We start from the raw sequence: 22,589 nt of genomic DNA, 5'->3' as shown, positions 1-22,589 counted from the left end.
ACATGCCGGGGGGCCGCCCCGCCCCGCCCCGCCCCGCCGCCCCAGGAAGCGCAGGCCCGCAGCGCCCTGCCCGCCGCCGCCATGCATTGTGGGGCGGCAGCAGCAGAGCCAAGATGGCGGCCAGCAGGAGGCTGATGAAGGTAACACCAGCGCCGCGCCGCCGCGGGCCGGGGGGCGCCCGCCCGCCGCCGACCCCTCTCCCTCAGCGCCCCTCCGGCGGCCGGGGAGCCCCCTCCCGGCCCAGCGGGACCCTCGCCCTGCCCCTCGTCGCCGGCCGGGCCGGGGCGGCCGGGCGGGGAGCAGCCGGCACCTAGGCCGCGGCCGTCAGGGGCCGCCCCGGCTCCCCCCCCCGCTCCCCGCCGCCGCGCCGGGCTCCGAGGCGGCGCCGCGGGCCCCGTTGGGCGCCCGGGGCTGGGCGGGGGCGCTGGGCGGGGGCCGCCCGGGTCCCCTCCCGCGGGGGGCTCCCGCGGTGACTAAGCAAAGAGGAAGGGCCGGGGGGGGAGGAAGCGCCGCTGCCGGGACGCCGCGGGGAGCGGCCGAGCCCCGGGGCGCTGTGAGGGGTCGGCCCGCCGCCGGGGGCAGCGCCGGGAGGGAAGGGGAAGGAAGGGAGAAGAAGGGAAGGGAAGCGAGGCGAAGCGCCCCGGCCGCCCTGCCCGCGGGCGGGGGGCTCGCCCCTGCCCCAGCCCTGCCCTGGGCAGCGAGCGGGGCTCCCCCGCCCGGGGACGGGAGGGGTTTGTTCGGGGGGGTTCGTGGTTGGGGGATTTGCTGGGAGGGCTCCGAGCGCCGCGGCAGCCGGGTGAGGCCGGGGCTTATCGCGGTGAAGTCTGGACCCGGGTTCAGCAGTTTCCTCACACGCGCCGGGCGCGGTGATGTTTTCGTCTTCAGCCCTCAGCTTGCGCCTAAGTACGGGTGGTATTTCCAACTCGGCTTCGACAAAGGGAATGTGTGTTATTTTAAACGGGTGTTTGGGCTGAGAATCTTGTGGTTTTTTTTATCATCTTGTTTGAGGACTAAGGTACTTAAAAAGATAATAATTGTCCCCAAAAGGTGCAAGTTTCTTCTATGTGTTGTGTATAAGTGCCAATTCACGTCACAAGCTGTTTGCAGTGGAATTTGCTTAGGACACGCGTACTTAGTGGCATGAAATCTACTCATCTGTAAAATGTTGTGGTAGTACCCTACAGTATTCGCATGCCTGTAACATAAATCAATGAGCTGTACAGGCTGGTCCTGTGAAACACAGAGGAAGGACCCTCTAGCTGTCAGGCAATGTCTTAACCTGATTAAAAACCACCTCACCGTGGGGTGCAACATAACCGTGCACTAGGATTTAATAGATATATGGGTGATTCTCTTAAACTTATCCTTTTAATACAGGATTTACAAGTTACTTCAAGGATGCAGGCCCCCAGTAGGGCTGAGATTTGGCTGGGATACGTAGATATTTGACGTTGTATTTCCTTACCTGCGCATATACATAATTAACCATTGTAGCTCGGTCACTTTTGAAGAAAACAATAGCTCAGTATTGCTTCCATAGGGGTAGTTTTGGTATTTTAATTGTGCTATGTAGACATTACAAATTAAATAGTAAATACATTATGTGCAGAGTCATTCATATATATTAAATCAGTAGGAGTAAGCCTTTAATTGTCCTTAAGGATCCTGGTGAGAAGACATTCATTTATTTCATTTTTGATAGCTGTTATTTTTGTCACAGCTTTAGAATCATCAATGTGTCTGTTCCTTTGTACTCAGATAAGGTTCTTTGTTTCAGATAAACTGAACTGTTGTTTACTATCTTTTTGCAAAGCAGCTTTTATGCTAGTTCTGAAAAATTTATTAATTGTTCAAAAAAGCAGCACTACTTTCTAGTTAGAGAGGAAGAAGTCTAATTTTTTTTAAATAGCATAGAACGTAAAAATCCAGGAGGTGAAATAAATTGTCCTTAATATTTACAGTACCTCTTGTTTTTCAGCCCCCCGTTCAGTTTCACTATGCTTCTTAACTGTCAGTTAATAATTCACTTTTCCACTGAAAGCATACCGTAAAAATGATTTTTGATAATGTGACGTTCTTTTCTAGAAAAACAGTGTAGCAATCCCTTTTCAGAGGGAGTGGTGTAGGAAGGAAGGAGACATTGGTAACTTCCCTCTTACGTTTTTACTTTCATTTTTATTGCCTTATATTTATGGACCGTGTGTGTTGTGTGCTTTTCTATGCAAGTTCAACAGCTGTGAGATGCTTTATTGTGTAACTTGTAAATGCTATTAAATAAGCAGCTACCTTTGTGCCTTTTTTAGGGTCCAACATGCTCTGAGTCTTCATTCATCTCAGTAGGAGCAAACCAGAGCTCTTGTACAGATGATGTAATGCGGATCTCTGCAGCGTGATGTTTTGCAGGTCTGATCTCATCTGTATCAACCTGATACCTTTATTTAAGTTCTAAAGTGGAAATTCATAGATCAGCAAATGACTCTTTAAAGTCTTTCACTGTTACAGTTTTGCAGTATTGAAGAGTCTGTGGTGTTTATGTCTCAGGGCCATAGAATGATGAGAGATGATAACTAAAGGAAATAGTTTTTCAGTGTGTCACTCCATTTCCTAAAATAATTTAGGATAAGCATTAACTGTCTTTTTTTGGGCTAAATATCAAGTTTGTCTTTGGTACCTGAGAATTAACTTTGAACCTTTTATAAGTCACATAAAATAAAGTAATTCCCATTTCCGTAAGGTCTTGCCAACGTTTTGAAGTACTGTAATTTTTTCTGGATGTGTGTCATGCAGCATAGTTATTTATATTAATCACAGTGGCACAAAGAGACTGGATGTAGTAAGTTCATGATAACATGCTACCTGCCCACAGAAAACTGGCAATGGGAGTATTGTTGCCACTCTGCAGGTAGAAGTGGACATCCTTTTCCAACTGTGGAATCTTCAATTTGCAAACCTCCTTGTGAAAGAAGTACTAAAAAAAATCAAGTCCTAAAAAAGTCAAGTTATAACGTGCATAAAATTGTCTTGTTATCTCAGGCTCTGTGTGCGCAAGTTACATTTCATAGGCCAGAGACCTATTTATGGCCTATTGTAGCTTTATGCCATTGTCAACGGTATGCAGTCTAGTCTAACTCAAGTTTTCTCTACTGTTTTCTCAAGTCTTTCCAGGAGCACACCTAGGTTAGTAAAAATGTGAAATATTCATAGCTAATGAATCACGTTCCAGCAACATTTGAGGTGAAGTTTTGATCTATGAGCCACCATTACACCTCTTCAAAGAGCCATAGTTGTCAGATATCAGCTCCTCATGAAATGTGAGAGGTGGGAATAAGGCAGCCTTCAACAAGGGTTTGTTGTTTTGGATCATCTCTCGAGGGGGGAAAAAAAAACAGGCAAATACAGAGTAATTAGATTTAGGAAAGCAGCATAGCTTTCTCTTTCAAGGGAGCTGCTTTGCTTCAAGACCCTTTCTCGTAAAAATCAAATTGTCTCCAAACACTTCTGATGGGGAACACAGATCTCCAGGAGACATGCCAGAGACTTCACTCGAGTGCTTTTCACAGTTGCCACCCACTGATGTAAAACAAGCCGCTTTCCATTGGAGATCTGGAGCTAAATGATATGTGGAGAGGTAGTGGGTAGTTGCAAAGGGAAGGCTATTTCGGGGCTGGATAGTCATAGTACTTGGGGTTTGAGTAGCGTGTGGTACTGAGATGGGCCTTCAACTGGCATTTTTCAGCAACATTTGAGAAGGCTCTCTGGTCCCGGGGTTGGAGCTACTTCTTTCTGTGTTCATCTGCAATATGATCAAGCTAAGGTTTCTGTAGGATCCACGCTTTTGTTCCTGGCTTTTAGACATTAAAAGTATTTTTAGCATTAAGAACTGAAAATAGATTTAAAGGATAAGTAAGTTATTTTCTTGTTGTTCTCACTCTGCTGCCATGATTGCATAGTCAAACATTTGTGCAACTGTTGAACTTCATGATAAAACAGAAAAACAAAGCCACACCCATGTACCTGCTGTAGATGGCCTGCAATTTGCAGTATGCTGTGGTCTTGTAAACAGTATAACCATTCCAAATAAAGGTGTTTTAACCAACTTTGCTATTGAAAAACAATTCTAAATGGATCCAGTCACTGGTTCTCAGTAACAAGGGAAGTCTGGCTTTGAGCAGCTATGATTGTCCCTATGGAAAAGTGAGAATACTGATTTATTTTCCTTTTTTGAAACTGAAAAGTGGCAAAAGGATTTATAATCAAAATATTAAGAAAACATTTCTGAATAAGGATCAGATGGAAAATATTCTGCCAAAAAGTAGAATAAATAAAAGGCACGTGTGTATACAGGCTGTAACGTCACAGTGGAAACTTAATAATAGCTCCTATAAGAGCTAGAATCTGTTTTGTTTTCCGTTCTACTTGATTTTAATTTTTGTTTTGTTTTGTTTTTTGGACCTTTCTCAGCAGTATACAAGATTCAGAGAGTAAAATTGGCCAGCGTCTTATCAATGCTTTGGAGCCTTGTTTAACTTTGTCACACTTCTCTTAGAGATTCTATTTATGACCAGGTAAACAGAAATTGTAAACACAAGACAAATGAGGTTTGGAGTTGTTTCAGTAAACTCATTTTTCTTTGTGTATTTAATAGCATTTTGGGCTTGATGCAGAACTTGAAGTCAATATAAGCCCTTACGCCTACTCCCATATCTTGGATTAAACTCTTACAGTTGTTAAGTCTTCACTGCATTTTCATACTAGGTTTGTTTCTTTTTAGACAAGACCCCAAACTTCAGAGATGCACGGGCAAAGTAGTTGCAGGACTGTGTTCAGAACCATTTTTTTCTAGTCCTGGATGGAATTTAGAGGAACCGGGAATTCTAAAAATTATTTGAGAATATATGGCTTTAGGTGTATATTTAATATTTGAACCTTCTTTTTAAGAGTTGAGTACATTTTAAGCTGATGCCACTCTAATTTTCTTCTTCATTTCAAACATTTGATTTTCAATAGCATGTAATCATTTGTGCTGTTCGAAGCCAAAATTAAAATTTTAACAATTTATTGATAGATTATATATGAGAAAGGTAGCACGTACTTGTAGGACTACGTTCAGACCAGTTATTACCTCTGAAACAACATTTTCTCCTTCTCAAGCACTGTGTATAACACTTTCTCTGAACATATCCAAACTACAAACATCACGTCTCAAGGGAGCCCCCTGAAATAAGAAGACATTTCTGTTTTATAAACGGGCAAACCAGTGCAGGCAGGCCACGTGCAAGGTTGATAACAGAGTAATGAAAGATGACTTAAATTCTTACTGCAGTGTTCTAACCTCTAGTTACACTCCTTCTGTGTGCCTTTAATTATGTTACTTGACAAAATTAAGGGGTGGAGGACGGGAATAGGAATTAATCCATTCACTGTCTGCCTAGACTCCTAAGGGTTATTTTAAAATAAATATTTGAACTATATCCTTTAACATCATCAAGTAATTTTTGTCTCTCTGGACTTGCTCATGCTAAATAAAGTATGAACTTTTAATCTGTGCTGTTTGATGGTATTTAGTAGCTCATTGACTCTTTTAACTGTACGCATATGCTTTAGTTGTGTCTGCCTCTGTAATTTAGATCTTTATTAGGGGTTTTGTCAGTTGCCGGAAAAAAAAACCCAAACACTCCCTTCGCCCTTTTAATCCTGAGTGCTGAATCTCTTATCACTCCCGATGAATTACACACACAAAAAAAAAAAAACTAAAAATATGAATTGCAAATATAGTATTACACTGTCAATACACTTCTAGGATAAATTGGAGCCTGTCTTAAGTAAATAATTCATGCAAGTCATATCTGTGAGGAGAGGAATTGCTTAGTTTATACTCCTCTGCTTTCTTTTTCAGTTGCTAGTTACTACCTCAAGACCCAAGGCAGCAGCAGAAGCACAGAATATAGTCCCAGTGCACTGCAGTAATTTACCACTTCTTTGATTATGAAAGTGAATTCCTGCATAGGCTTAGCAAGTCATTTTAAAAGAGGAAGGTGCCCTGAACACGGTTTCTGCTTGCTCTTTGCCCTGCTGTCTTCCAGGCTATTTAATTCCCTCTCCCGTGTGGTGGACTTGAGGGAAAACAGGGAATATTTTTTGCATATTTGTCTGAATTTTTTCTTCCTTTCATGCAACTTTTCTGAATCTGTGATGATAACTTCCACGTGGAAGCCACACTCACTGGGACATTTTGGGGATTTCTGTAAGTTTCTGTATACATGTAATGTTTTAAATAAATTGACTAGAAAATATCTAAACCCATTTTTCTTCCCTTGTTTTAGAGGCAAACTACTTGTGTTGCATGTTTATTCATGCCTGAATGCCTTATGGTTAATCTAGCTTGTTTTATTCCTGGTGTTTGGTGCATTACATCTGGTGGGGATTTATCCCTCTTATGCCCTGTGGAGTGGTTGTTTGCTAGGACTTCACAGTTCTGTATGTGTAGACAGCAAGTGGCTTAGAGCAGCGTTGTGAGTTAGTTCCTTTCCTAAACTAGCCAGGATGAGCAGTGTTGGTCAGGTTCTTCTGAGCTGATGCTTTGTGCAGTAAGCATTCAAAGCTAGCTATAAAGCAGTGTGCAGATTTGCAGTTTCAGTGGTCAAAAATGATCTCTCATACCTGTGATAATGAAGGTTATTTTCATCTGGGTACTTTGGCTTCCACTGGATCCCTCTAAATGTTCTTCATGGGATTATTTTTGTGTGGTTTTTTTCCGTATGTTTTCCTGTATTAAGGAAATAGGATAATCCTCTTATCCTTTTAAAAAAAAAAGCAAAACGACAACAAAAAACTGTCTGTGATATTGCGCAAATCTAACAGCAGTGGAATTTGGGGATTAATCCAGAGATCTAGACTAAGCAGCTGGTTTTAGTGTCATGAAGATTGTGTTGGGCATTGATTCAATATTGGAGACACCAAGGTTAAACTGTTGTGTTGTGAGTATGCTCTTGCTTTCAGAGATGCAGCGGGTGGAAGTGTAAATGTTCATCTTCTAGTCTGTAGCTGTCATGATTTTTTATTTTCTTTGTGCATTTGGAAATCTTGTTCCCCTTTTGTGTTTGTGTTTTATTGTGTTGCTAAGTTTATGCAAGAGATCACGGCAAGTATTAAATCTATTCCAGTCAGGTGCAGAAAAGGTTGTTCTATGATGAAATACGAACATTTTATCAAAAAAAAAAAAAGTCCTTTTACCATGAAAACTGATCTTTTTTTCAGCATATAGTGCCTTTGATTGTAGTTGGAGTTTCTATCAGAATGTATAGCCTGGTTTCACAAATGTGGTTACACTCAGCAAAGAACTGTGTGCTGGCAGAGTGCACATAAGCAACATTTTTCTGAACTTGTGTGGCCAGACAGACATGTGCTTCAGTCTTGAAATCACTGGGAAGATTTTACCTTTCACTGGGGATGACTTGAATTCATCTTAAATCAGTTAAATTCACTTTAAAGGTCAAACTCTTCAATAGCAAAGGGCTATAACTACTGTGGGTTTAAAAAAAAAAAAAAAGTGGAGCCTTGAGGTGTTTGTTTTTTGGTCTTAGAGCTTTAAGATAAAATACTCAGGAAAACAGTTGCTAAAGTAGGGCTCATATGTGACTTCAAATATAAAAAATAGCCAAAATATTTGTTTTAGTGATAGTTAGATCACTAACTGATCAAAAATAATTTGACAGATGATTGATGGGTGCAGAAGGATGCTTTGTTCAAGAGTGATGTAGTTATAAAGAGAGGCACCTTAATAAATACTGCTACATACGGAGGTATGAATCAAAGATGAAGAAGCATCTTCTTGAGTTACTGATATAAATAAGACTACCTTGGGTTGGATACTTTTCTGGATTTACATCAATTTAACTTGATCTAGCTGGAATCTGTTAGTTTTCGGTTGAAATAATGGGTCTGTTCAATGACTTTCAGTGTTTAAACTGTTTTGAAGTAATTCTTCCAAATCACTAGTTCTCATTCAGACAAGTCCTCAGTTGCACTTGATTTCTATTCTTCGCTATTATCAAAGCCTGTTACCAAAGGCATTGATTTGCATTTGAGATGTAAAAACATTTTAAAATACACTTTCTTATACTGCTACTTCATTGTATGTATAATGATGTTATTAACAAAGCATTTTTATATCTTTGTGACACACCAAAACTTTTTAAACACCCTGTCTCAGAAAACTTTACTTCTTACAGGGGCAACATTTTCTGGTTTATGTGGGTTGCCACCACTGAAATCTCAATATTCTGTAGTATTAAAGAACCCACGTTGACCTGCAAGCATTCTGAAATGTCAATATGAGCATCTTGTCTAACGTTACTGTTAACTTCTGTTTACACTCTGTTTGTTTTCCAGGAGCTTGAAGAAATCCGCAAATGTGGAATGAAAAACTTCCGTAATATCCAGGTTGATGAAGCTAATTTATTGACCTGGCAAGGGCTTATTGTTCCTGTGAGTATAGATGATTCCTTATTCTAATGAGCTTTAAAATAAAGCAATGATCATTTGTATCACAAATGCACAGCTTAGCGCTGCTGTTAGTGACCATTAGACAACTTTTGCACCCTCACAGGACTTTTTCTTACTACTGTAAAAACTGGCTTTCGGAGTTGTGGTTTTCTGGGCATTTAATGTGGCCCTAGGTTTAATTCTTGGGTCTCTTTAGACTTCTCCTATAATCTTAGGCAAATACTGTAACCTTGCTGTCTCATTTTACTTGAATGTTTTGTGTGGTTTTGTTCTATCCATGTCTGATTACGTTAGTAGGTGTTTCTCATAACTCCTGTGAAGAAAAATCCATACGTAATTGAAAGAGATCTAGACTTCTCTGATCGATACCTGGCTGGATGCTGCGCAGTTATAGGCCTGGTCCAACAGATGGCTGCAACTGGCAAGGGCTGTGGCTCGGTGATGGCACTGGGTTAGTTGGGAAAGGTATTGGAAAGGGCAGGCAGGTTAATTTTGTAGTTTATTACGTTAATCTGAAAGTACAAAATCTACATTGTGGGATAAAATCTGAGTTGTGAATACTTTGTTTACTCCTCAATAGCTTTTGGTGTGTTTCGGTTTTTAGTTGTGTGGTTTTTTTTTTTGGTTGGTTGGATTGTTTTGTTTGTAACTGACTCTATTTCTAGAACAAAATTTAGTATTAGAAAAAGTTTGATGCAAGGAAATTGTTTGGATTCTCAGAAGAGAATTCTCTTTAAATTAAAGTCGTGGATTTTCACCTCCTTTATTTTCCACTGCCGTGGCTCACGCTTACTTAGTTACATGAGCTACTCAAATGTCTGCAGCAATAGAAGCCATGCTAGTAGAGCATCAGTTCTGCTTTTCCTTGAGTACAACCTAAAAGGTCTCCTGACCAGCGTAAATTTGTCTTTTTAAAACACTTTGAAACTTTAGTCTGGCAGTGCCTGTGCTGTGTTAGCTGAAGGGCATTCCCAAACTTGGATCATGCAGTCTCTGCTGAGATAATTGCGAGGCCTTTGAACTTGAGGTACTGTAGAACAGATTTAGTTTACTCTTTACATGCGTTTCTGCAAGTAATTCTAGTGGTTGAGGTTATTCTCGCGCATAAAGCAAGCAGGATTTGACACTAGAATTTGGCATAGCTGAGAAACAGTGTGCTTTGTAAGCCACTCCGATATTTGTGGTTCATGTATAACAGGATAGTGTTCTGATAATACTTTGAAGTTGGTAAATGTGGCTAATAAAGCAAAACACCAGAAAGTTTATTCCTGTTAAAATTTGCAGTACGTGGTGTACTACTTCTATTTTTAATAGTTTCTGCTCACCAGAGTATGAGCATGAACTTAGTGTTTTATTTGCAAAGATTCACATCACAAGTGTTTAAGCATCATTGCGAGGAACCACACTTCATGCCTACCTTTTGTTTTATAATGTGCCCTGTTGCAAGGGAAATAGCCATAAATTCATTGCTGGTGTAGTTAAGAGGGAATTTTGTCACAAAATCTACGTTTATTGTAGTAATTAATATTTGTGTTGTAAGTGTTGAAAGAGTAGTATAGATGACTATTTGAAGAAAACACTAAAAATGATGCATTCTCTGAAGCATAATTTTTTAGCTCTTGCACTCTTGGGGTTGGTGGCTTAAAAATGTCAAATACAAACTGGTTGCAAGTATAGGTTGGGTTGGTTTTTTTTTTTTGGTTTGTTTTCCTGAGTTGTTGCTTTTGAAGTTTTACCAAGAACAAATGGAAACAGCAAGTAAGGGTTTAATGACATACTGCTCATATTTTAGTAGGACTAACTGGTTACTGATTATTAAACTCTGTAACTAGGCGTTATTTTGGTCAGCTTCTTAATGAAAGTGTTAAAAGATATGAAGGTTGTTAGTATTTTGGCATGTTCATGCAGAATTACTGTGAAAAATGCTGCTCTAAAAACCTTTACTGTATATATCATATTTTGCTCTTTGGAACAACTGTTAGTTTTCCAGAGTGTTCAGCTGAGACAGCTCATCAACGTCTTTTCCTGTTCTAAATCCTAGAATAGGGCACCTTACGTACCCTATGTTGAGAAGATACACTGTTCGTTTCAAACACCAGTACAAGACTTCAGGCTCCTTGCCTGAAGTAAGAGGTACTGTTGGTATACCATGAATTTCATTTAATCTTGTCCATAGCAAGCAGTTTTAATAAACTTTTGCAGAGCAAAATACTCCGGGTAAATGTAAGTCAACTTCTTGCCATCTGTGTTACGGTATTTATAATTCTAGTTCTCTCCCTTGTCAGTATCAGAATGAATGTAACGAACTATTGGAAATGAATTGCTGGAATGTCAATTGAAAAGATGAGCCACCCTTTTACATACATTTTTAGTTAAATTTATTGGTGAGTTATGGTGAAGAACTGTTCTGACTGAAAGAGAGTCAAGCAGAAAAGGGATATTTTTAAGCCAGGTCAGTTCCCGTATCAGTTCATTGAACGTCCTCACAAATTCTAGCGTGTGATGGAGGTAAGAACAAGTGAGCAGTGTGGGGAGAGGGCATTAAATGCTGAAGTTGTCATCATGACCAGAAAGTTACTTGTTAAACTTACCAGGCTTTTATGATTGCTTGGATAAAAAGTGATTTTAAGGCACTTTACTTACCTCTAACCTTGACTCAAAAAGTTGTGCTTTATTTCTTAGAAAGGCACAACCAGATTTCCCCTTCTAGATGAAACTAAAATTAAACATTATCTGTTGAGTAATACTTTAATAAAATGCTCCTTACCCCCAAATTTTGGTAAAGCTTTTTTTTAACTCGTGGGTGGGTTTGATTGAAGGAAATGATCTGATGGGTCGTGAAGGATGTGTGTGATTATACTTAACACAAACTGGAAACATTCAATCTTCAACTGTTTTTCTTCAAGTATCTGGAAAAGCTTCATGACAGTTTCTGTTTTCATTGCAGAAGGGCATTTTCATCAGCTTGAAATGTAGCAATAGCTTATTCTTCTTCTGCCTTTCTTCTGCAGTTAGTATTTGAAACAATATCAATAGTCTAACAGGTTTTCTAAATGAGATTCTAGGCATTGTTTTTTTCTGTTAAAGCAGGAAGATCTACTTTGCCTACTTCACATTTCTTTCATCGTACTCCTTCAAAAATGATCTGATAACAGTGGGTGCTAAAACTGCATACAAATTCAGAATGTTCTCATCAGCAGACGCAGTGAATATCTATCTTTAGTACAAATGAATGCTCAGCAGATTTTTATGTAGTCAGCACAAAAAGGTTCTCAGAATGTATAGGGAAATCTGACAAATCAAACTGCTTTGCTATTCGAACCACCATGTTGTGAGACACACAAAATAACTAGGTTCAGAGAAACCAATTTCCTTGCCAGGTTTCCTGTTTGTATCTCAGAAAGGGTTTACAAGGTTTTTTGAAATACAAAGGTGTAGGAATAAAAGTTCTTATTAGATAGATCTCTGATCATGGAATAAATGGTATTGGGTGCTTTCCTGCTAGTAGAAATGTCAGCCTGCTTCAGAACAGTGATAATTCTCCTTTTCCAGAATAGAAAGATAGAGATCGTATTGCCTCTTTCTTACCAAATTGGTTCTGATGTTTCCTGACACATGGACGTGTCAGTGTGTTTGGGGAAAAAAAGTGCTTTAAAAAGAGGTCATTTGATAGATTGAAGCCTGGAGCTTGCTTTTTCTTAAATTTTGTTAGAATATGCTACATTCTTGATATTTTGTTATCTTGTTGCAGGACAATCCTCCATATGACAAAGGAGCCTTCAGAATCGAAATCAACTTTCCAGCAGAATATCCATTCAAACCTCCTAAGATTACATTTAAAACAAAGATCTATCACCCTAACATCGATGAAAAGGGTCAGGTTTGTCTGCCAGTAATTAGTGCTGAAAACTGGAAGCCAGCAACCAAAACTGACCAAGGTAGGAGTCTATGGGGGAAAAAAAAAGTACATCAAGAGTCTTTGCATTGTGTGTTTGAAGCTAGTAGCATTTCACCTTGTCAGGCGGTCACTGCTTTCCTGATGTATCTGTTTCCATAAGCTTTGCATCATGAATCACATGTAGTGAGCACAGTGTGCAACTCTTTTGGAATCTCATTTTGTTATTAGAACATAAGGTAATGACACTGACTTGTGACATTTCCACCTCCAGGAAACCGCAAAACTCGTAATGACTGAAGAGTTTATTAAGGTGGTAGCTCATGGAATATTAAAAAAAAAAAAAAAGAAAAAGGCATTTCTGTTGGCAGTATGGAGAGAATGGTGAGGGTAATATTTTGTGTTTAGTTTTAAACAGTGACTTTATAATCTAAGTGTGTTGTTTGCCTTGTTTGGTTAAGCAAAAACAGAATTATAACACAAATTAACTCTTAGCTCTTAAAAGATCACTGCTGTGAGGCTTAGTGTGTAGTGTCTTTGGATAAGAATTTAACTATTTTAAGGAAAACGTTTCATCAGGTTCTTGGCCAGACTGAGAGTATGATATGAATAGGCTTTGTCTGTTGTTGTTCCTGTTGGGGTGAGAATTTCATTTTTTCTGGCAGGGAAAGATAAATTTGATATTAAGTGATCACTACTGTACACTTAAAAAAAAAAAGGGGGGGGGGGCAAGCATTCTTGCAATAACTGCATGTTTTAACAAGTTGAATGCAAATCAGTAGCAGTTTAATCCAGTGCAAGAACTTCAATGGCACTGATCTGTCTTGGTCTGCAGGAAAAAGTATTTCCATCTTCTAGACTCTTTAGGATTATTTTCATGTGAACCTTGTTCCTGATAGTAAACAATGCTCTAGTTAAGATTTCTGTATATTTTTCTATGCTAATAAAACTACTTAGTTTGCACTATCTCACCCCACTGACAAAATTGTGTGTATATATATATATTTCTTTTGGAAAAGAATGAGCAGTTGAATGCTGGGGGGAAGTGGGGACAGAAGCAAAAAGAACTTGTTAAATAGATAGTGAAGATCTTGCAATTTATTCTGGATTTTTCCTAGTCTATGAAGGACAAAGATCCTTTGGAGAAATGAAATTGAAGTAATGTGTAGAAGGTTTCTGTGAACAACTTAGTAGTTGTCCTAACTAGGGAAGGCTAGTAAGTTGAAGAAAAGGAACCACCTCCACCTGGCTGTAAGTGCGAGTTGGCATCCGTTGGAACGATTGAGGAAATCATTTGCATGTGGGAAATAGTGTTTCCTGAAGAAGTAGTAAAATCCTCTTTTTCTGAGAAAAGTGATAAAGTACATTAAAACTAGAATTTGGAACAATCTTGGGTACCAAAATATTTCGAATTTCTCATTCTGCTGTTTTATGGTCTTTCGTGCTTTTTTTTCCTCTTAAAGAAGTCATTTTAGTGTCAATGTCTGATGTTGTTAATTCATCTTTGTATGAGCCTGCAACAGTATCATTACAGCCCTGCTTTTAAGCGTCTATTCCTTTTTCTGTAGGACTCTTCTGCACTGAAAAATAAACTTCAGTTCCTTTTTCAGGAAATAAGGCAACGTTGTTAGTATGGTGTCAGAATAATTGGTTTTGATCAGTCAAGTGTCAGAGAATAGAGAAATGAGGTTTATCATAGATCATTAACTCATCTTTCATACAATGTTTACATTACAGTTGAACTTTATTAATTTTGCTGAATGCTAAGAGACTACTGTGACTTTATGGTTTTAAAATGCTGTGACTGTTGAGGCAATTACTGGTTTTAGGAATTTAGGGAATTAGGAAAAATGCTATTTTTTTCTGGTTTGTGTGTTAACTTTCTGTAAAGTGTTACTGGATTATTACAGTGTTTTAGCATGTTTTACTGAGTGAAAAGGGTTACATACAGTATTGATCCTAGTTTCGTAAGTAAATAGTAGTAATGAGTTTTCAGAAGTACAGGACAGGCAAGTTGCTGTGGAGTAAGCTAGTACCAATTCTGCATTCCTTAGATAGTTTGTTACAGTTTAAACTCTGATTTATGGTAAGAAATGTTCCTGCTTGGCAATATATTGACAGCCTTACTTCTTGGGAGTTTGTTTGTTTTGAGAGGTGTGTCCCTCCTTTGTGTCAGGTAAGGGTAGAAAAGAGTACGAGTGTGAGGAGATTTGTGCTCTGAAAGAAGCTGCTCTAGCATCTACCAGAGTGATCAGTACTGTAAACTTATATTGCCAAACCAGGGAGAATGCAGTTAAACTGGTAGGTAGCAGTTTCAGAACAAACAATAGCCCCTGACTCTGCACACAATGTGTAGTTCTGTTGTGGAGCTCCCTGCCACTGGATGTTGTGGCTCTCAGTATTTGACGTGAGTTCAGAAGGAGGAGGCTGGCTGTGGTGTGTAATGCATGCAGTTAACAGGTGTGGTACCCTTGCTTTAAAATATCTTGGTACTGCTTGGTGTTGCTCTGTATAGCCCAAACTTACTTCAAGTGGAATGTTGTTGTTGTCGTACAGAGAAACGCATTTTCTGTGTCCTGTCTGTAGGCTTGCCCTGTTATGCACCTACCTCTCAGTGGACAGATATCAGATCTCAGGATTGTTGTAACCTGTTTAGCTTTAAATGGTCATGAGAACATATATGAGGAAAATGAAACTCACATACAACTGACATTTATTGCTATATTTTGTAAATGTGAAGTATGATTTAGTTATTGTCAGAATGACTTCCTTTGACAGTGGTGGTGAATGCTGATGAAATGGCTGTGAACAGTAAGGTAAAAAGCATCTTATGGTTCTTAACCATTTGTTTTCCACAGTATATCTCTACTAGGAGATATATTTGGCAGTTTAGAATAATGACAAGACTTGCCTGCTGTTTGTAGGGGAAGTAAGAGTCGTAGAAAGATATAAAGCTGAAAACATGGTTTCCTGAAGCAGGCCCAATTACAATTGAATGGTGTAATTCATTGTGACAGGTGTCAGGAAAAAATGCTTCACAATGGAAGTTTCGGAGGTCTCTTCATCCAGTCCATTTTAGATGAGCTTGTCTGTGAAACTCAGTTTCCTTCTTAGCTGTATGAGAAGTATTTCATGGATAGGATGCTAATTACATGGGAAATAATTTGCAATGCATTTTGATCTATACTGAAGTAGTTGATTTTGCTTACAGATACGATTTTCTGATACTCACTGTCAACGAACTCAATCTTGGCATACTGCTATAGCTCGTTCATGCAGTACTTTGCTCTGCTCTTGAAAAGACTCTAGACTTGTAGGGGTATATGTAAATTCAGTTATTTTCTTATTGGGGAATTTTGCTTACATTTTGATATTAAAAACGAACCATCTTAGTATCTGACAATATTTATACTTCTTTTGACAGTAATCCAGTCCCTCATAGCACTGGTGAATGATCCACAGCCCGAGCATCCCCTTCGGGCTGACCTAGCTGAAGAATACTCTAAGGACCGTAAAAAATTCTGTAAGAACGCTGAAGAGTTTACAAAGAAATATGGTGAAAAGCGACCAGTGGACTAAAATCTGACACAGTTGATGTCAGCAACGTATGATAGAAGATCGGAGCAGTGCATTTGAGACACCCCGTAAAGCAGGACTCTATGGAAAATTGACAAGTGCCACCTTTCGGTGTTAACTTGTGGCTGTTACTAACTTTCTACAGTTTTCTTAATCAAAAGTGGGCTAGGTAACCTGTAAAGAAAGGATTAAAAATTTAAGATGTTCTAGTTCTGCTTTCTTTGTTTAAAAATCACTGCTTCAATATACTTTAAAGTATGCTGTTTTCTTTTTCTTGTCAGAATTTATCAAAAATATCTTAGACTTATATTCTGCCCTTAAATTGAAAAGGTTGTGGCTGTCATTTCTTTTTTTTCCTTGCAGTTCCCACTATCCTGAGTTCATTTAATTCTTCATTGAATTTTCTCTCCTTCCCCAAACCGATGTCTTAGAAAAAATATCCCAGTTCTGGCAGAAAATGATTGAGTGTTTGGCAGTTTTGTTTACTTTTCTCTTTGAACATTGCACTGTGCTTTTTGGGACTTGCTGCAAGTTCCCTTTAACTTCAGTTTGTAACATAATAAACAAAAAAACAAACCCCACAGATACAATCAGAAATAATGTCCAGGTCTTATGTAAATCTGGCTGGTGTTACCACAAAATGTTTATTAAACGGGGAAACCCAAGTTTTTGTGTGCGTGATTGAATTAAAATATGGCTTATGTCCTGCTTTTGGAAAACTTTGGAAAAAAAAAATCCATAGCAAACAAGTAGTGGAATGTGATTACAAACTCCTTTCACTTCTTTATGCCTATGCATAGCAGCTAGGAAAACATGCACAGAACATTGCTACCAGTTTCAGAAACTGAGGACCAAGAGGTACCGAAGTAATAAACTGTTCTTGAGTAAAAAGTCAGTATTTTAGAAAAAAAAATTGAATTCAAATACTAAATCTGTCAGCACTGCTAGTTATCTGAGTATGTTTTCTCATCAGAATGCATATGGAACATCTGTGCTTTAGGGGATGGCACTCATGTCACTTCCCTGCCCAGTTGCTGTACAGTTCTTAAAATAGTATGAGAATAGGATTAAGCAATAAACTGTAATAGAGTACACTTCACTACTGCTGTTCCTGTGTTTTAAAAATACATGTTAGATGGTTTAATGAGTACTTCAAGTATTGTTCTATCACTAACTTAATCAGGCAGAGCTCTTTTCCCTTTGCTCCAGGGCACACCCATGCTGAAGGATGCCCTTTCTGCTCAAAACCGAGCATCCTCTACTCTCTATTGCTTTTCTTCTGCCTGCCTGTCCTAAATCTAAAGTGTGATCATAGCTCCATGGTCAAACTGCCATACAGTCAAACTGCCTTCTCTTCCCCACCTGTGGAATTTGGGTATGTTAATGAGCAAACACATTTCCAGAAATCCATAGGTATCTGGGAGTACATATCATGTTGATGTGCACGAAGTTGAACTAGAAAATCCCTCACACCCAGATGGTTGTTTTTACTCCTAAATTCAGTTTTAATACAGCCTCTGCAACCTTTCAGAACTAGTGTGTCAAGCGGTAGGTCTCCTTTTTGGTTTTTAATGTATTGTATATTTGCTATTTCTTCATTCACTCTTCTCATCCAGCTTTTATTTCAGACTTAGTGTAAACAATGACAGCCCAGTACCTCACCTCTGTTGAAAGTAAATTTTTTTTATAAGTTAGGGAGCTAAGAAATTTTATGTTTAAGTGTTCTTAGACAGATTCTTTGGCAGGTAAATAAAGTTAAACCACATTCACCTTATTTACGGAAACTTGCATTTCGTAAGTGTTTTCAGGCTTGTGAGAGCACTGTCTATTACCAAATTTTCACATCTTTGTGTCTTCATTTGCAGAAAGTTGGTACTGATTTTGTTTCATTCACGCTCACTCGGATTCATAATAAAATAATGCCAAATTATCTGTCAAACTGAAGTGTGTGTAACTTCTGCATCAGATGAGTCACTGTACCTTTTGATCATGTCTGCTGGCATGGAAACTTTCCATGCTTTAAATTTGCATTATTTTTTTTTATTATTTAAAACAACTGTGGCACTAGTTTACTGCCATCGTTACTACTAAACAATATACTTTCTGGTTGTAAGCCTCTCAGGTTAAAGACTGCATTTCTTTGAATCAGTGTGACTTGGATGCCATTGAAAGGGAACTGGAAGGGCTGTGTAATTCAAGGAGCTGCAGCTGATTCATACAGGCCTATAGCAGTGCTATACACCGGCTACTCGAATTCATCTGTAAAGATCATGTAGAAGACAGGTGTTGCTATCAGTTCTCATTGTGTGTTCTTCATAGCTCAATTTCTAAACTATGAGGTGTGTAACATAAATAATGGCTTTTGTCTCTAGGTGGCCCTCGGAAAGAAAGATGAGACATCAAATACTGTACTGTATGGTTGAAGTTGGGGGGGGGGTAGGGGAGAAGTCAAATCCTTTGTTAACTCAGGAAATCAAGCTCTTGTGCTCTTTGGTTCCCTAAGCCATGCTGAATTCTAAACATGCAGTTTAAAATCCAAAATAAAAACAACATACTGGTGAAACTACACCCAGGAGCACTGGTATAGGCTTTCTGCAATTCCATACTGCTACCCTAATAAAAATTGCTCTCAAAGGTGGTGTGGCATGGTTTTGTTTTCAGACTTCTTAAGTATTTTGATCCAGCATCATTCATATGTAGTGGTCTGAATGCATTTTTAATTTGAACTTGTTGTTTTAAGTTAAAGCTTTCATAGAACTGCTGAGAAAACTTCACCCTGTGCATTTTATGCAATTGAAAGGTTTCTTATTTAGAAGTCCTTTAGTAGTTTTTTATTCATTTTCCCATTTAACACTCATTTGAATTTAAAAGAATATTTGTTTCGATGCTGTTCACTTAAAAATACTGTATTTATAGAATGTTTTTCTTAACAGTACAGAACCAACTCATGTTAAGACTGCTGTCATCATGTTAATTTCCATGTTGAGCTAGCAGAAAATGCACAGAAGTCAGCATGTTGTAACCTATTGATTGTGATCAGAGCAAATTGATCAATTAGGATATGGTGCAATCTAAAAGTTAAAAATAAGGTTAAAAATTATACATCAAAATATGGTCCTGTTATATTAAAAGCTGAGAACTATTAGCTAAACTGTGTTGGTGTCAGGCATATTCCTGTACACGAGTAAGATACCATCAGTCACTAGATGGCACTCACATGTCTAACCGCGTCTGGCTCTTAAGTCACCTTCTACAGGTTTACCATCTCTTTTTTTTTTTTCGGCTTCGGTTGTCAACACAACATAAACTTTACCCTCAAACACCAATGGGACAAGCTTCAGAAGTTGTCATTCCACGTGATAGCTACTACTGTAACCTGAAACTGTTTTGTATAGCACTTGCACAGTGTGGCAGATGTTTAAAAAAAAATTTGTCAAATTAACTCTGCGATAGTAATCTCGAAAATAGCCTGAAAAAATATTTATAAAATGTCCTTGGTGATGTTTTTTTGTATTTGTACAGAACAAAAACTCCCTTAGATGTCCAAAATGAAAGGTGAACTTGTTCCCATTAATGATATAAAAGGATGTTCTTTTGGCATTCTGCATGTGATCACAGAGTGGATATGTGTTTTTTAGCTAGAAGTAAAAATGAAAGTCTCTTGAAGCATTACAATAGAAAAAGGCCTGAGTTTATTCTTCATTTAAAAGAATGATGGTCATATTGAAATTTTTAATATTTTAAAAACAGTTAAAAGTAATGCTAAGTAGAGTGCTTTTGTGCAGAAAATTAGTGTAAACAATATTTTTTCCCCACATGAAAGTTACGAGCAAGTGACAGGGCCACAGTTAAACACAGGATTACTAGGGCTTGTTGGAGTTCAAATGCTTTCATGATTGGACTAAAAATGAACAAAGGTACAAGGACTTTGTCCCCTTGAAAACTTGCTGCTAGCTGGTGGACAGCCATCCCATGCATTTTTCATGGCAGGCAGTGGGCAGCGCAGTAACGGGTGCTGGTGAGCTCCTACATGCAGCAGCTACTGAAATAGCAGCTGGGTCAACAGTTGCTGTTCCTGCAAAGTCATCCAAAAAAAAAAAGTATGAAAGGGCTGTCACTGATAGTTACTCTCCTGTGATGGCTCAATGCTGAGGCAACAAAAATAGAAAGCCTTAGTGGTGCTCGCTGAGGAATGCCATGGAGCATGGCTGCACTCACCATCAGGCTAAAACCACGATCCGGCTGCTCTGACCGGGGAAGTGCTCCGAAGTAACGTGCTCTTGGCACCAATGGGCAGGCACGAGCAGCAGGTGAGGGTCCGTGCAGCAAGACTGTGCGTTAAGAAAATGAAATGTTGCAGGTTTCTAGTCCCCCTGTAGCCAGCCTACAACGATGGGTTGTTCCAAAGCATTTGCTACCCAGCATGTGGGTTTGGTTTTTGTTTTGGCAAATAAGTCTAGAAATGAAAAATGTTGCTGAAACAGAAACAATCGTGCCTGTCAGGGTGCTAGCAAGCTCGCTGGTCTCACAGCGAAGCGTCTTCGTGCCGTTTACCATCACGTTGGCCAGAATTGACCTCTGGTAGGTTGACCTGACCTTTGCTGCCACGCCGGTGCCACGGAATGGTGTGCGAGTGGGCTACACTGAGAAGAGCTGTAACGTTCAAAGCAGATGCTGTGACCTAAAAACTGGGCTTTGGGGTACTGCCTGTCACTGCTCACAGGGTGTTGCACCTTCCATGAAAGGCCTAACACCATTCCCAGGCCATCCCCAGCTCCTGTCAGGGAGGTAGCACAAACAACAGTGGGCTGGCTTCTGCGCATCCTCAAAGTACAAACATAGGACTGTGTGTGTGCTTGCTTCCTTAAAGATCTTTGAATGAACAGAGCTGAATGTTCCTGGTTTTGTAATGGCTCTGCAGCTCTGGCTTAATTAATGTCTGGAGTTCGTGCAGGCGCTCCCAGGACTGTGAGAAATCGTCTGGTCCTTCGCCACAGCCGCCGATGGGTGGGATGCTCGGGTACCCTGGATGCACCATCAGTTCAATCGTTACGGTCCTGCTCTGTGGCGTCGGGTGTACGGGCGAGGGCACCTTGGATGTGAACTCCACAATGGCAGCGTCGATGGCACTCCAGATGGTGCTCACGGACATGTTCTTGCCCATGGTACTCAAGCCTATGTAAATGTCTGGCCACCTGCAGCCAGAGGTGGGAACACAGATATTAACGCCAACAAGGCAGTCAGACAAGAGTGTGTCATGTCCAGTGGACTAGGAATCACAGTTTCTTTCTTTATCAAAATCAAGACACTATTTAGCGTAGCAGTTCTGCAGCCTGGCAGAAAGTCACAGCAGAGCCCCAATACCAGCGTTTCTGTTATTACTCTGGTAACGTATACTGCATCACAGCACTGGCCTTGTTTGGCGTCTGAGCACTTACAGGTGCACAGCATTGGCACAAAAGGGAAGAATGGAGCTAAACTGAGAAATGCCACTCAATTAAAATACCTATTTATAGGCCAATTAAAACCTGAACAATAACTATCTCCAGATAATAGTAACCTTCAGCTATGTGGGGAAAAAAAGTGACTGAAATAAAATAGAAACCTTCTTGATTAACAAATCATTCTCCTCATATGTATCAAAGAGCCGCAAGAACTCAAAGGACAAGATGAAGCACCAGGCAAAATGTTGCTACTGCTAAAGACCATACGCAGCTAAGAGGACACCAGCTAAAAGCTGCTTCTTATATAGCTTCAGCACAAGTCTTTGTTCAAGTCTGGCTGCAAACTGCAGTTCTAGTTTGGAGCGTAAAAGCCCAGGAAGGATGTGCAAGTGTATCTGAGGGCAGAATGAGAAGGCTTTTGAAAGAAACAAGCTAGACGCTCTACCCATGTGGTCAAGGATGAGCCCAGCTGAACGCCCTCATCTGAGCTGAGTTTGCAGCACTTGGGGAAAAAAATAGTTAACATTTTTTTAACTGTAATCTGATCAAACTTGCACAAAAGAGAGCCTTGTTGTTACGCAGTAAGCACAGTCTTGCCCGCTACAGTGTCATAAAGTGTACTCAGAGGGCTCAGTGCAGTATCTCTTTGCACAGATGCAGAAATTGAATTGCAGCTTGTTTTCCTGTGACTTCTGCTGGCCACCTTCTCCGCATTTTCCTGGGATTTTTCACATTACATGTTTCTTTTGTAGCAGTCCATTCCTCCTCACTCTCCCTGGTACCTGGAGAAGAGGAGGAGCCTGGCCCACTGCAGTGTTTCCAGGCAGGAGGCAGCTGCAGGTGCCCACTTATTGGGGCGGTGCCACAGTGGGTATAAAGGCACAGCTCCCATAGCAGCCCTTTCTCTGGGTTCCCTCCTGAGGGCCAGTAGGGTGGGTGCTGCAGCAGGGGCTTCTTAGAGGTCCTGTGATATGGCCCCCAGAGGGCATAGGGAGCACTGGAGCACACAGGATTTCTGCCCAGCTCCCCTGTGTTATTCCTGGTGCAAAGCTGCACTAAAAGGTAGGTTAATCTCTCTTGATTTCCCACTCTGAGTTACTCTACCCTTCTCCTCCTCAGAAATGAGCTGTTTTAGGAGAGTCTGTGTGCTCTGCCTGGAAAGAGCACAG

The 22,589-nt window shown here is 39.9% G+C and overlaps 2 protein-coding genes and 1 long non-coding RNA gene across 9 annotated transcripts in view; 2 read left to right on the top strand and 1 right to left on the bottom strand.

Moving 5' to 3' along the window:
• Positions 1-17,915, top strand: UBE2L3 (ubiquitin conjugating enzyme E2 L3). Its single transcript, XM_080559892.1, has 4 exons — positions 1-140; positions 8,392-8,487; positions 12,257-12,443; positions 15,825-17,915. Exons 1-4 carry the CDS (start codon positions 3-5, stop codon positions 15,977-15,979), a joined length of 576 nt encoding a protein of 191 aa, XP_080416018.1. The 5' UTR covers positions 1-2; the 3' UTR covers positions 15,980-17,915.
• YDJC (YdjC chitooligosaccharide deacetylase homolog) overlaps positions 15,822-22,589 on the bottom strand; it is a 25,429-nt gene continuing 18,661 nt past the window's right edge. For all 7 annotated transcript variants that reach the window (XM_080559885.1, XM_080559886.1, XM_080559887.1 and 4 more), the window contains one exon: positions 15,822-21,171. In XM_080559885.1, the coding sequence (XP_080416011.1) occupies positions 20,841-21,171 (331 nt within the window). In that variant the 3' untranslated portion in view covers positions 15,822-20,840. The remainder of the gene's footprint in view (positions 21,172-22,589) is intronic.
• Positions 22,209-22,589, top strand: part of LOC308179547 — a 12,211-nt gene continuing 11,830 nt past the window's right edge. The window contains exon 1 of the long non-coding RNA XR_013940416.1: positions 22,209-22,482. This is a non-coding gene — a long non-coding RNA (uncharacterized lncRNA). The remainder of the gene's footprint in view (positions 22,483-22,589) is intronic.

Source organism: Anser brachyrhynchus (assembly GCF_964034855.1).
Source record: "Anser brachyrhynchus genome assembly, chromosome: 17".
NCBI classification, from domain to species: domain Eukaryota; kingdom Metazoa; phylum Chordata; class Aves; order Anseriformes; family Anatidae; genus Anser; species Anser brachyrhynchus.
Note: the sequence above shows the minus strand (reverse complement) of the source record. Positions and strands in the feature narration are given on the sequence as shown.

Excerpts from the sequence above, each read along its gene's own strand:
- UBE2L3 (XM_080559892.1), top strand. The coding sequence starts at position 3 with ATGCCGGGGGGCCGCCCCGCCCCGCCCCGCCCCGCCGCCCCAGGAAGC. Across the intron at positions 8,488-12,256 it reads GGCAAGGGCTTATTGTTCCT|GACAATCCTCCATATGACAA; the intron begins GTGAGTATAGAT and ends ATCTTGTTGCAG. Across the intron at positions 12,444-15,824 it reads AGCAACCAAAACTGACCAAG|TAATCCAGTCCCTCATAGCA; the intron begins GTAGGAGTCTAT and ends TTCTTTTGACAG.